The 12,511-nt window shown below is 42.0% G+C and overlaps 1 protein-coding gene across 4 annotated transcripts in view; it reads left to right on the top strand.

The window, feature by feature from the left end:
• Cep350 (centrosomal protein 350) overlaps window positions 1-11,565 on the top strand; it is a 144,810-nt gene extending 133,245 nt beyond the window's left edge. For all 4 annotated transcript variants that reach the window (XM_075988299.1, XM_075988296.1, XM_075988297.1 and 1 more), the window contains one exon: window positions 7,917-11,565. In XM_075988299.1, coding sequence (XP_075844414.1) covers window positions 7,917-8,081 — 165 coding nt within the window. In that variant the 3' untranslated portion in view covers window positions 8,082-11,565. The remainder of the gene's footprint in view (window positions 1-7,916) is intronic.
• Window positions 11,566-12,511: the final 946 nt, after the last annotated feature.

Raw genomic sequence — 12,511 nt, 5'->3', positions numbered from 1 at the left:
ATTGGGATTAAAGGTGTTTGCTACTACAACTTGAACTCACAGAGATCTGTTCGTCTCTGCCTTCTAGGCACTGGGATTAAAGGCGTGTGCTACCACACCTTGAAGTCACAGAGGTTTACTTTAAGAATTTTAACTTTTAGTCTGCATATATTTTTAACACAGTTTAAACCATTTAGAAATTTTCTTTGTCTTTGAATCTCTCTTTACTGTATATCTCTCTTTTTCTGACCACATGAGTCCTTAATTTAGCAAGCAATATCAGTAGAATTAAAGCCATGGCTTTGCCAGCTAGATCCAGTCCATTCCTTAGCTTTCCAGCCTCATGGCTGAGGTACTGGCTCTAGCCATGTTTACGGCCACACCTCTATGGCGTTTCAAGGTCCCTGCCAGCCAGCGAGCTACAACAGACAACACTCAAATCCTCTCTCCGGAAGCCGGCCCTCCTGCCTCAAACAGTCAGAGTTTGCCCTGGCAGGATGGCCCAGAAAGCCGGCATTTTTAAACAGCGCAGCTTTTTTCCTGCTACGGCTGAAAACCGAAAAGCATGTGTTCAGCTTTTCGTCAACACCGTTTAAGTGTTTCGTGGCAGGACCTCTTAATGAGCTGCAGGCTTTGCAGCTAAAGCTGAGTCAGGAAGCCTCTCTTAGATGAGGCGCTTGCTTGCCTCTAGCAAGCAGAGTAGACCAGAGAAATTGTCACAATCAAGAAAACATGCTTTACTCTTTCCCAAGCTTTCTCAGGTTTTTTAAGTGGGTTTAGTCCATCACGTGGGGCGCCAATTGTAGTAATATGGATGGCGGCGGGGCTGCGTCAACACCCCAGCCGCCTGCCCGGCTAGCTTTACCCGAAATAATTACACGGACACTGTATTCTTTTAAACACTGCTTGGCCCTTAGCTCTAACCCTTACTGGCTAATTCTGATATCCCAATCAACCCATCTCTAACAATCTGTGAGCACCGGTCTTATCGGGATGATTCTAGTTCAGAGCTTCATCGCGTGTGTCTGCCCAGGAGCCTGGAGCATGGCGTCTCTCCTGAGGCGTCTGCTCCGGAGAGCAGAGCTGTCGAGTCTGACCTCACTTCCTCTTCCTCCCAGTGTTCTGTTCTGTTTACTCCTCCCACCTATCTTCTAACCAATGAGGGAGTGTAGTAATAAGGCGCGGCGGCGGGGCTGCGTCCCCAAACACCCCAGCCGCCTGCCCTGCCCGGCTAGCTTATGCCCCGAAATAATTACACAGACACTGTATTCTTTTCATCACTGCTTGGCCCTTAGCTCTGGCCCTTACTGGCTAATTCTGATATCCCAATCAACCCATCTCTAATAATCTGTGAGCACCGGTCTTACCGGGAAAGATTCAGCATGTCTGACCTGGCAGCTTGCTTCATTGCGTGCGCCTGCCTGGGAGAGCGGAGCATGGCCTCTCTTCTGCTCCTGAGAGGAGAGCTGTGGAGTCTGACCTCACTTCCTCTTCCTCCCAGCGTTCTGTTCTGTTTACTCCACCCACCTAAGGGTGGGCCTATCCAATGGGCCTAGCAGTTTCTTTATTGCTTAGCCAATGAAATCAACAGATTGATATATGACACTCCCACATCAAGGGAGGACCAAGCAGTTTCTTTTTATTTAACCAATGACCTTCCTCCATCAGCTGGGTAGAAGGGCTCTCCCTGGGGGAGTGCTTCCGGGAGAGGGTGGGATCTATGGTCCACAAAGGTTTCTAATGGCCAAGTAAACTAGGAACTCAAAGATGACCACTTACTTTAATAGGAACTAATTCTTGACCTCAATGTAGTTTTGGAAGGATAAATGGATAAACTTGGTGTGAGTTTCATGAGAGACAGATTTGGAAATGCCAAAGCAAACATGCAGAAAAAATTATGTTGCAAATAGAAAAATGAAGGCGTAAGTAATGATTAGAACAGTTGTGTTAATTTGAGAGAATTCATTCCTGGAGTGCTAATGGGCAGGATTCAGTAGAGGAAATGTGATGTTCTAGGGGTAGAAGATTACAGTATCCCAGAGTAGATGGAATATGAAATCCACACAGTGGGGGGGGGGGGGTAATTTTGATGTTTACAGTGGGGAATGAATAAATCGAGATAATTTATATCTGTAGCATGGAATAGCTATTTTTTATGGTGAGACATTTAAATTTTACTTCACTATTTTGGAACATAAAACATTTTTTTTTACTCCAGATATGCTACTGTATAGTAGATCTCAAAATGTACTTCTCCTGTCTGACATGTACCCTTTGACCAACAGTCTACTTTCTCCTCCTGTGCTGCAGAAATATGATCACACATAAGTATATATATTTGTCTTTCCTTATTCTAGGTTCGTTTGCTCTATGACAAATAGGTTGTGATGTTTTCTCATCGTGTCACATTTTCTTTGTGTGTTCACCCATGATCAGCCCTTCTGTTGGTTTCATATTTTGGCTATTGTGATCATGGAATGCATGATGCAGAAATCCCACTGACGACGTCTGTTTTTTTGGATTCATAAGGATATTATGGTTTCATTCTTTTGAGGTACTTCATAGTGTTTAGGTGGCTACAGCAATTTACATTCCCACCAATAATGATTTTTGTGCTCCAACCAGCATGAATTTAGGTATCTCTGGATTGAGTTTTTACTGTCTACTGGTACATTTTCTCATGCACTTGTTATTCATTTGCATCACTTTGAAATATCTGTTCTGACCCTTTGCCCTCTTTGTTTAGCCAAAGCTGACATGATGATCCTACTTCCTTAGCCCAGCATACCTGGCCTTTGCCCACTTTTAAAGTTGGGTTATTTGTTTTCTTGCTGTGAATTGTTTGAGCTTAAATATTTGGGATTTTAATCCCTTACCAGACTGCGTCTGTGTAAATATTTTCTCCCGTCTGTGTGCTGTGCTCACTTTGTTGTGTAACTCTTTAGTTTGATTTGATCCCACTTGTTTTTTGCTTTGTATCCTATAAAAGAAGAAAGAAAAAACCCCCAAAAACCATTTCCACTCCACTGTCATATTTTCCCATTTCTTTCTAGTGTAATAGTTTCAGATCTTACGTTTGCCTTTAATCCATACTTGTATACAGTAGAAGGATCCAATTTTATCCTCTATAAATGTGCATATCTAGTTTTCTTAGCATCATTTATCGAAGAGATATCCTTTCCTTGTTGTGTATCCTGGTTCATTATGTTACAGGAGCTTAGTGAATCCCCAAGTCCAGACCTCCAGCTATGTTTGGGTGGGGCATGTGTATCCAGATGCTCTCTTCCAGACTTGTAGAGCCAGACACTGACATCGGCTTCTTCCCCTGTTGCTACCCACCTTACTCTTTTAAAGAGTCTCATCAAATTGGACCTGGAGCTCACTGAGTGACTGGCCTGGCTGTCTTTACCTCTGTTAGCACTGTTATCCTGCTTTATATAGGTATTAATATCACATTGAGCCATCTTTCCAGCACTCCCTCCTTTAAAAGCTTTAAATAAAAGCTAATGGCATTAGAATTTAAAATACCCCTCCACCCAGGACAGGCAACCTGTGATTCTCAGGGCTTCCCAGGGGAGGACTGTGGAGAAAACAAAAAGAAGGAAAAACTGTGCTGTTTGTTTGAGATAAGCCTGCATAGAGGTCAGTCTCAGGACTAAGAAAGGCAAGGAAACCCAACCAACTTCATGGCAGCTGGTAGGGACTGAGGCTAGGGGGTAGGACTTCTAGGAAGGAAAAGAACGTGGTCTTAAGATGAATTACCTTCCTTGGGATGGTCTATTAGCCAAGGCCTTCATCTCCAGTTGAGTGAACTTAAGGAAGAGAGTTGAGGTGTGTCTCTACCTAGAGGGAGATTTCGTTCTTTGCTGTTACATTCCCCACCCTGAAGATGTAATCTTAAAATCGTTTAGGAAATGAGCTGAGACTAGAAAATAGCTAGACATAACCTGCTGCTATCCAGAGCTGTTCACCAGAAGGGGTTAAGGCTTGGATTAGAGTTTTAGTTCCCCCATGTGTAACCTACAGTCAGGGATGCATGTTTGGGAGGAGATGAGAAGCCAGCACTCTTTCCTGGCAGTGTCTGACCAGAGAGACAAGGCCATTTCTGGAACTGCTGCCTCAGGGTACTTCCAGGTACCTGCCTTGAGCTGCCTTCCAGTGCTGCTATCCCCTCCAGAGTGACCATAAGTGCCATGTAGGAAGTGGAGTGACAGTCAAACCTGACTTGTCTGCTGGGTTGAGGCACCTGTCCGGTAGGCCTACCTAGACGACCCTAAAAGTACATTGGAAGTTCTATTAATATAACAGCCAGGAGTAGGGAAGAAAGGAAGTCAAGATTTTGCCTGGCACCTGGAGAGAAATGTGAAGAGATGAAGGCAAGAGCTGGCAGCAATATAACGCCCTTGGCAGGGAAGCAGGAAAGGCCGGAGATTATACTGTAAATGTTCAAATCAAAGCCCGTTAGCATCTGCTGAAGGGCTCTCCTCTTCTTCCCCTTTCCACTTTGACCTCAAAGGCTGGACTCCAAGAGATGAGCCCAGGATAAGCTTCCAGGCACTTCTGAGTTGTTGGAGTAGCTAGAATCACAGTATAAAGGCCCTCCTGGCTCCATCGCCCCCATACTATTACAAGCCTGTAGACTTGTGAAATATGGCCATCATTCCAGATTATCATATTTGTTGGTTCTTTCTTCATAAATGTCTACTGTATTGCCTAGGTTTTATTAGCTGTAATTGATATGCCTACCTCATCTAAGTCATTGTTTGAAACCATGAACTGCGCTAGGCATGGTCGTTCATGCTTGTAATCCCAGCACTCAGAAAGCTGAGGCAGGAAGATTATATGAGTTTGAATCCTACCAGGACTACAGTGTGAGGCCCATCTCAGAAAACCCAAAACCATGAATTTGCAAAGCCAACATTCTCCAGTCATTAAAAAGATCCATTCCAGACACTGACCAAATACCTTCTCTTTACACCATTGCTAATCACAACCCAGAAGGTCCCTGGGAGCTCACAGCCATGCACAGTGTGGTTGATCAGGGGAGAGAGCGGAATGGAAGTTCAAAGGGTCTTCCACATCAGCAAAGCAGAAGGGAGAGATTCCTTCCAGATAGATAGCTGTCCTTTAGTCACAGTGCAGCTTAGCTGCCTCTGCTGGGAACAGGCCAGTTGTGGGAGACAACCCTGGCCACCATCTCTTCACATTGCACCAGCACAGGTTAAACTTTTTTCCTTTGTCGCCCTTTTTTGTCTGAGAAATTTTCATGCAGCCTCAGGCATATAAATAAGTATAGCAATCAAACATTTACTGATAATAAATCAAAGATCTTAAGGCATTGCTTTGGTACACAGATATAAAATGAACATTGATTGAGATTAAAGCACATCTGCATGCTAATGAGACAGATGTGCTCATTTGTTTTCACATAAAGAATCAAATCTTGGCTGAATATATTATACTGCAGGACAGAGCATCTCCAACATTTTTCAGAGTTGGTTTGATTTCATAGTCATCAATGCTGAAAACATCACTTTTATATAGTGCAAAGTGACAGAAGTATATTTTGAATTATATCAGAAATCATTGGAAATTCTGTTGTAATTCCAAGCCAAAATTCATTTAATTTTTTTATATGAAACTCAAGTCAACAAATTACAGTACAGTCCAAAGGGTAACTAACTAGTTTAATAACATGCTGAGGAGTTAACTGTAGGGAAACACTGAAATTCTGTTTTCTGTAATTAATCACGTTTTCTGTAAGATCAGAAAACATTAGCTCATACAGTGGTATCAATCTAAACAGCTGTTTGGGACACCTTTTGATGGTGTAGCAGGCATGATGTCATACAGTGTACATGTATGTTTTGAACCAAGGCTGCAGTGATATAACATGTGACTATTAACAGAAACACGTCTAAACTATTATGTATTTGATATTTGATCATTGCATATTCAGAAGTCTTATACTATTGTTGTGTGTGTGTGTGTGTGTGTGTGTGTGTGTGTGTTTACACACATGTGATACCACTTTTAAGAAACTGTTCTAGTCTACAGCTGCCCAGTTTGTGTTGGGGGGTGGTTACTGTTAGACTTTTATTCCTAATTTAAAGAATTTGTTTATATACTTTACACAAAGGCACACATACACCTGCAGGGATATATGTGAAATAGGATATAACAGACTCTGAAAACTAGAAGGAAATAATAGAGATGGATCTATTGTCATTGTGGTACCAAGGTGGGCTTTGATCTGAGAGTCAGACAAAAAGGAAGGGACAGAAGTGGTTCCTGGTTTGTAGTCCTGGGGAACTGGACTTGGGGCTTCATGGCCTGCTGGCTGTGCTGTGCCCACTGAGCTCCACTTAGCCGCTGCCCTTTGAGGAAGAAAGCAATAGTTAGTGTTGGTAGCTGGTCTGTTAAAACGGTGCATTTGCTTGGGGTGGGGAGTGCATCCACACTACACTGAAGAGATAATACCGTCATGAACTATTTCTGTTGCAAGTATAAAAAAGATTTTTATAGGATAGCATTTTCTAAAATTCTGTTTTTGGCAAAGAGATATTTGATTAAAAGATTTAATATTAAAGATGAAATCTTCTTTACAAAAAGGAAAACTGCAGTTTAAATTGAGACTGTGAAGTCTCTTAGGCAGACCTACTTGTTAGCTTTCCCAGAGCATGGTTGTTCTCCAGCACCATACAGTGGTAGGCTGGCCTTCATCCCAGTTCCTTGCTAGGTTGAATCCATATCTTCTATGTTGGCGGGATTCTGTGGCCTAGTAGAGAGAAGAAACTGAATTAAACTAATTTAAGGGCGTACTTCTCTTTAATATACTACATTCATTGTATACATTGAGAATGAGTTCCCTTAGATTTACTTGGTTGTAGACCCTTCTTCAATAGCCATCTATTCCACAGAGTATAAATTAGGGAACAGAGGGTTGGATATTTGTAAGGCCTGCAAGCCTTCCTTCAAAGGAAACGAGAAGGCTGCTTCCTTTTGATGTGTCAAACCCAACCGTAAGTGTGTAAACATGGAATGTGTTGCTCTCCCTCCTGTCCACCTCCACGCTGGGGTCTTTGCCATGTTACTGCTTCATAAAGGAGCTCAAGTACTAAGTAGTTCCCCCATCTACTCTGCTTCTCCCAGATGACACCAAAACCAGGACAACTGAAACCTTTACTTGGCTTTTTTTGTTGTTAGACTAGAATGACCCTGTAACTGTAGCTAATTTGATGAATTTGGAACTAGGTCAGGGCTTTTCCACCTGGCTTCCTTCCCACTATAATTGTAAGGAGGCCAGTGTCTGGAGTATAGTTATTTAAAATTATAAGCAAGCAGTAAACCTTAAAGAGTTACTTCTGATTTGATTAGTTTTCATTTACCTAGGAATCCCAAAAATTCTAAAATACAAAAAAAGCAAGTCATAACAATTTAAAAACTAAGCTTAAGCAGTGTTACATTTGTAAAAATATTAGAAGTTATTTTGAGAGGTAGCCTATATAGTCTTTGCTGACCTTGAACTTGTCTTCTTCTGCCTCAGCCTCCCGAGAGTTAGGCTCACAGCTATGCACCACCATGGCTGGCGTTCATGTTTTTAGAATACTCTAGAACCATAGCCAGCATTTGTTGGATGAGCGGTTTTTCATCGCAGTGCATGCATCTAAACTTGTTGGTTTTCTTTCCCGTAAGCTCCTATATGCATTCCCTTGTGTTAACACAGACAGTGGACATGTAATTCTTAGTGTCTCCAAAGTGCTGGACTGTCATATTGAAATGTAGTTTCACAGCTATTTTTAGTTTAGATGTCAGTTTTAAAGGTGTATTGACATTATTTCTTTGGGACATATTATTGTGGATGGGACTATAACATGGGAGATGTTTCCAAGCTCTTGTGGGACAGATTTGCTAACTTACTGCCTTCTAATGTCTAGGTCCAGGAGCTCCACGAGGAGGAGGCACAGTGGGTTAACTATGATGAGGATGAGTTGTGTGTGAAGATGCAGCTGGCTGATGGGATCTTTGAGACCTTGATCAAAGATACTATTGATGTTCTCAATCAGATCAGTGAAAAACAGGGGAGAATGCTACTTGTGTGACATCTTGCAAATAAATCGAACAGAGTGCTAACACGAGTCCTGGGCCTTTCTGCCTCCCGATATACACCCGTCTCCACCATAGCAAGAATGCTTCTGGACCTCGCACCTGTTGTTGTGGACTGCTGGTTTGGAGTTCATGGGACAATGTGGTATATCTGGTATTACAGCCTTTGCCTTTACAGACTGCCCACAGGAGTGCGTGATTCTTTCCTGTGGGCAGGGTTACACTCCTGATGTTGAGATTTGGTATCATCATTCACCTTCTTAGCACCCTTCTAGGGCTCAGATGAGGGCCGAGAACACCAGACTTACCTCTGAGGTTAGACAAGGCGATCACTTCCTTGAGTCTTATCAGGAAAGAGTGGTAAATAAGTTAATCAAAATATAATACTGGTCTGTATAAAGAAAGTCATAAATGGACATTGTAGTCTGTGAACAGTATTAAACCCATAACCACTTCTAAAATAGGTAAATTCAAGATTCTCTGCCTATTTACATTCTGGAGTTTATTATTTCCTGAAGACCCGTTCCTTCCATCCTGAAGCTGAGCAGCACCACGTGGACATCAGAAAGAAGCGGTGCTTTGCTGTCTGGGCACCACCTAAACAACTCTAACCCATTGCATTGTGTTTAATTTTCCTGTCTGGGCGAAAAACAAATGCCCCACTGAAGATGAGGCTCCAGGACTGCCATGGGCTGGTTCCTCTGCCTGTCCCTCCCTACTCTTTCCTCACTTGCCCTAACCTCTACCAGCTGCTCTCAGAATCGTAGACACTCAGGACCATCTCAGGCATCCAAGCATGGCAAAAGTGGAAAGAGTTCATTTTGGCCTTCAAACTTTGAATTCCCATCTCTCCCCAGAAGTCAGATGCTGTTACTTGAATGATTTAGGAAATGAGTGTGTGCACCAAAGACAAGAAGATATTGTCTATAGTCTGCGTGCTTGTTTTGCTCTGTAGAACATTTTTTAATTTATTTTAAGATAAATTATTAAGTTGAAGATGTGTGTCCCTATTGAGAAGTGAAATTCTCATAATAGCAAACCTCTGTCTCGAAGTTTCTAAAGTTTAGTCTTCGCACAGGAAAGAAAGATGCAGTTATAATAAATGTGTACACACACTGAGGAATCAGTTGAGTTCATCAGAACGATGACAGGCATTTACAGCGTCGCCTGTGACAGCAGGAGCAGGAGGGGACCTGAAAGTTTACTGCTGCATCCGAGCACTCGGTACTCACCGGGCCCTGAGTACTTGCCTTCCAGACTGGTTTCTCCCTCAGTCCTGCCCTTCAAGTAATCCCGGAGAATGTGGATGATCTTAGGCGTGAATGGAAATGCCTTAACCTTACAATTCGGACTAGAGCAGTATGGTAAGACATCCACCAGGTTCACACTTGCAGATACCCTGGACTTTACGGCTTCTTCAAAAGACATTAGAAAACCCAAAGACAGCGTAACCCTTAAGTGTGCACGTTTGTTGTTTTCTGCATCTCTCTTCCAGACTTGCCTTTGCGTCTCAGATATTTCACCATGCACACTTCATTTCTCTTCAGTTTCATTCTGTCATTACATGAGATTTGCTGAAATCATCATTGGGATATTTGCATTTTGCACAGTGACTGGTGTGCTAGCTCTTGACAACAGGAAAGCACTGAAATGTTACAGCTGGGTCTCCTGAATGCTCAGGTGGGTGTCTCATCAGCATCTCCTCTGTGCATTTGCTGTTGAGCTGTCGTCTTTAGCCATAACGAGCAACTTGACTAAGAGAAGCAAAGGTTTCTTGGGGCTATTTACCAGTAGTGTGGAAATAGTGTTTTCATGTGGCCAAGGAAAGCAAAGATTTCTCTTCAATTTGTGTTCTTTGGAAGACAGGAAACATCTTGTGTACATCCGTTGACTGTTTGTAGGATCACATTGTCTTTATGATACTGAACTTTACAGCTGCTATACTTTTTTACAAATGAAGATCAAATTATAATAGGAATATAGGTTGTTTTCCACTCTTCATTATTTGGACCTAAAGTTAATTTTTAATAAGGTGTATCTTTACTCTTTACATTAAAATGCCAGAAAAGGAAAAACATACTGAAATAAGTCCATGGACTCAGAAATCTGGACACTGCTGGACCATGGCAGTGACCATCGTAACCTCCTCCAGCTGTCTTCACTATCTCAGAATCCCGCGTTCCAGAAAAGATAGGACTAGGCCAGTCTCATCCTTTGCTAGCAATCATATCTACAGTTTGATAGCAAAAATCAAAAGAATCTAGGGTTTCTTACTGTTTTAACTATTTGGATCTAACTGAGATGGTTTGTTGATAGGATCAGGAATGATAAATGTGGATACCCAGCCACTCCATACTGGGATCTTTTTAATGAAGCCCTGCCTCATAACCAAGAACCTACTCTTGCCTCTTCTAATCTTCGCTTCCTCTCCCACACCTGTCCCTTCTGTCTCTCTGCATAACTCCTCTCGAAGATCTTTGCATCAGCAGTAACACCGTTTAAAATAGCACTGTCAGAACCTAGTAGTAAACCACCATGCAGGCTTCAGATTTACTTCTGAGTCCAAAACAATTTGTGCTACCCAGGGCAGTTACCTCTGGGTTAAACAAGTACAGGGTATCAATCCCCTCTTCAGGTCTAAACAGGAATTTTTCTCTAGGGAAAAGTGGGAAGAGCTCAAAAAGTAGTTAATAAGGAAGGGGAATTCCTTCTGTGACTACAGGTCTCTGAGAAATTACCTTTCAAAAGAGATTGCATTGCTCATAAGAGTGTTGTGGCCTATTGATAAAAACAATTTTGTTCACTTTCTTGTCTTGAAAAAAGTGGCCTTAGCTTTTTGCAATACTTGAATAAAGTGTGTACTTGCAAAAGAATTTCTGTAGCACAGCATTAGAGACTCATAACTTTTCTGCAAGAAATTCAAACTTACATCTTCCTTTTACTACCTTAAGAATACTAGTGAATAAAACATAATTCAAAGAGCAAGTGATAGAAACTACAATGATGTTTAATGCAAATTGTAGGAATTTACATGTTTACAAATCATCTTAAACTGGTTGTGCAGCAATTCAATAAAATCTTTGTATTATAAAAATGTGAAGAAAAATGTAAACTGGTGTAAAGGAGGTACTGTCATTTTAATTAACCTATGTTTAAAAGCTTTTCCTTCTGGACTTTGCAAAGCCTTCTTGGTTACACATTGCAAAGCATTCTCTAGGGGGCTCAGCCTCCTTGTGTGTACTGTACTGTGCAGACATGGAAAAGAAACCCGTTTACTGTGTGTGTGTAAATAGCCTGGTCATCAGGCCATTTCAGCCAATAGTCACACCCGTTGCAGTCTGCACAGAAGACTAAGGGTGTGGTTTGTAAGTACTCTGTAAAATAACTGGGATGGATTCCCATGTATAGCTGTGTAAATAGATTTGTTAACTAAAATGTACTTTAAGATGAAATCTGTAAATAAATTGATTTATAAATTAATTTCATGTCAGGTGTGAGTTTGTCCATTCATGAGCCAAGTTTAGAAAAGGAGTTCTCATGAAATTGACTTGTTTCTGATTTCTTGTTTTGTTCCAGGATACTTGTTCGTAGAGTACGGGGAGCTGTTTATTAAAGCTGTTGACGCTGTGCCCAGGAGACCAGCACAGGAAGCTAAGCACCTGGCTCTAGCTGCTTGTTAGTTCCTCAGGTCATCACTAAGCACCACTGTGTTCTTACCATTGTGAGACCAATGGGGAGACGAGCTTAAAGTCTAGTGAACAAGATCATCAAAAAAATACTTTCTGGCCAGGCGGTGGTGGCACACGCCTTTAATCCCAGCACTGGGGAGGCAGAAGCAGTCCAGACTAGAGCTAGTTCCAGGACAGACTCCAAACTACAGAGAAACCTTGTCAAAAGCTTTCTGAAAACCAGTGCATGTCAAACTGCCAAAGAGCTCAGGGAGGAATGGGTTAAAATGGTAGGGCTGGGTCAGGAGAGCGTTAGTTCCCTGATAAATCTTAACTGGATTTTGTTTTTTGACATGAGATCTCACTATGTAATCCAAGCTGGCCTCAAACTTTGAACATGTTCAGCCAGCCCTCTTACTTCAGCTTCCTCTGTAGATAGGATTCAAGCATGACACCATATCTGGCTTATATCTTGAACATTGATGGGCTTCCTTCAATTCACGGTAAATGCCATTTCTCCCAGATGATTTGAGTCTTGCTCAACTCTGAAAAATAACACATAAAGCCACACATAATTAAAAGTGGGCCACAAAAATGACTGGGTGTGGAGGGTGTAATTTATTTCTGGAAATAAGAGCTTGGTGCAGAATGGAGCTGGGTATGCAGAAGAATCAACTCCGATGATGGAAGTATATGGCCCTCATTATCCACCATCCTCACTACATTCCACTTCCTCCTGATGGCAAAGTCTGCTCTGC

This window comes from Microtus pennsylvanicus, chromosome 10 (assembly GCF_037038515.1).
Source record: "Microtus pennsylvanicus isolate mMicPen1 chromosome 10, mMicPen1.hap1, whole genome shotgun sequence".
Classification (NCBI taxonomy): Eukaryota; Metazoa; Chordata; class Mammalia; order Rodentia; family Cricetidae; genus Microtus; species Microtus pennsylvanicus.
The sequence above is the reverse complement of the archived record's forward strand: the minus strand, read 5'-3'. Positions and strand labels throughout refer to the sequence as shown.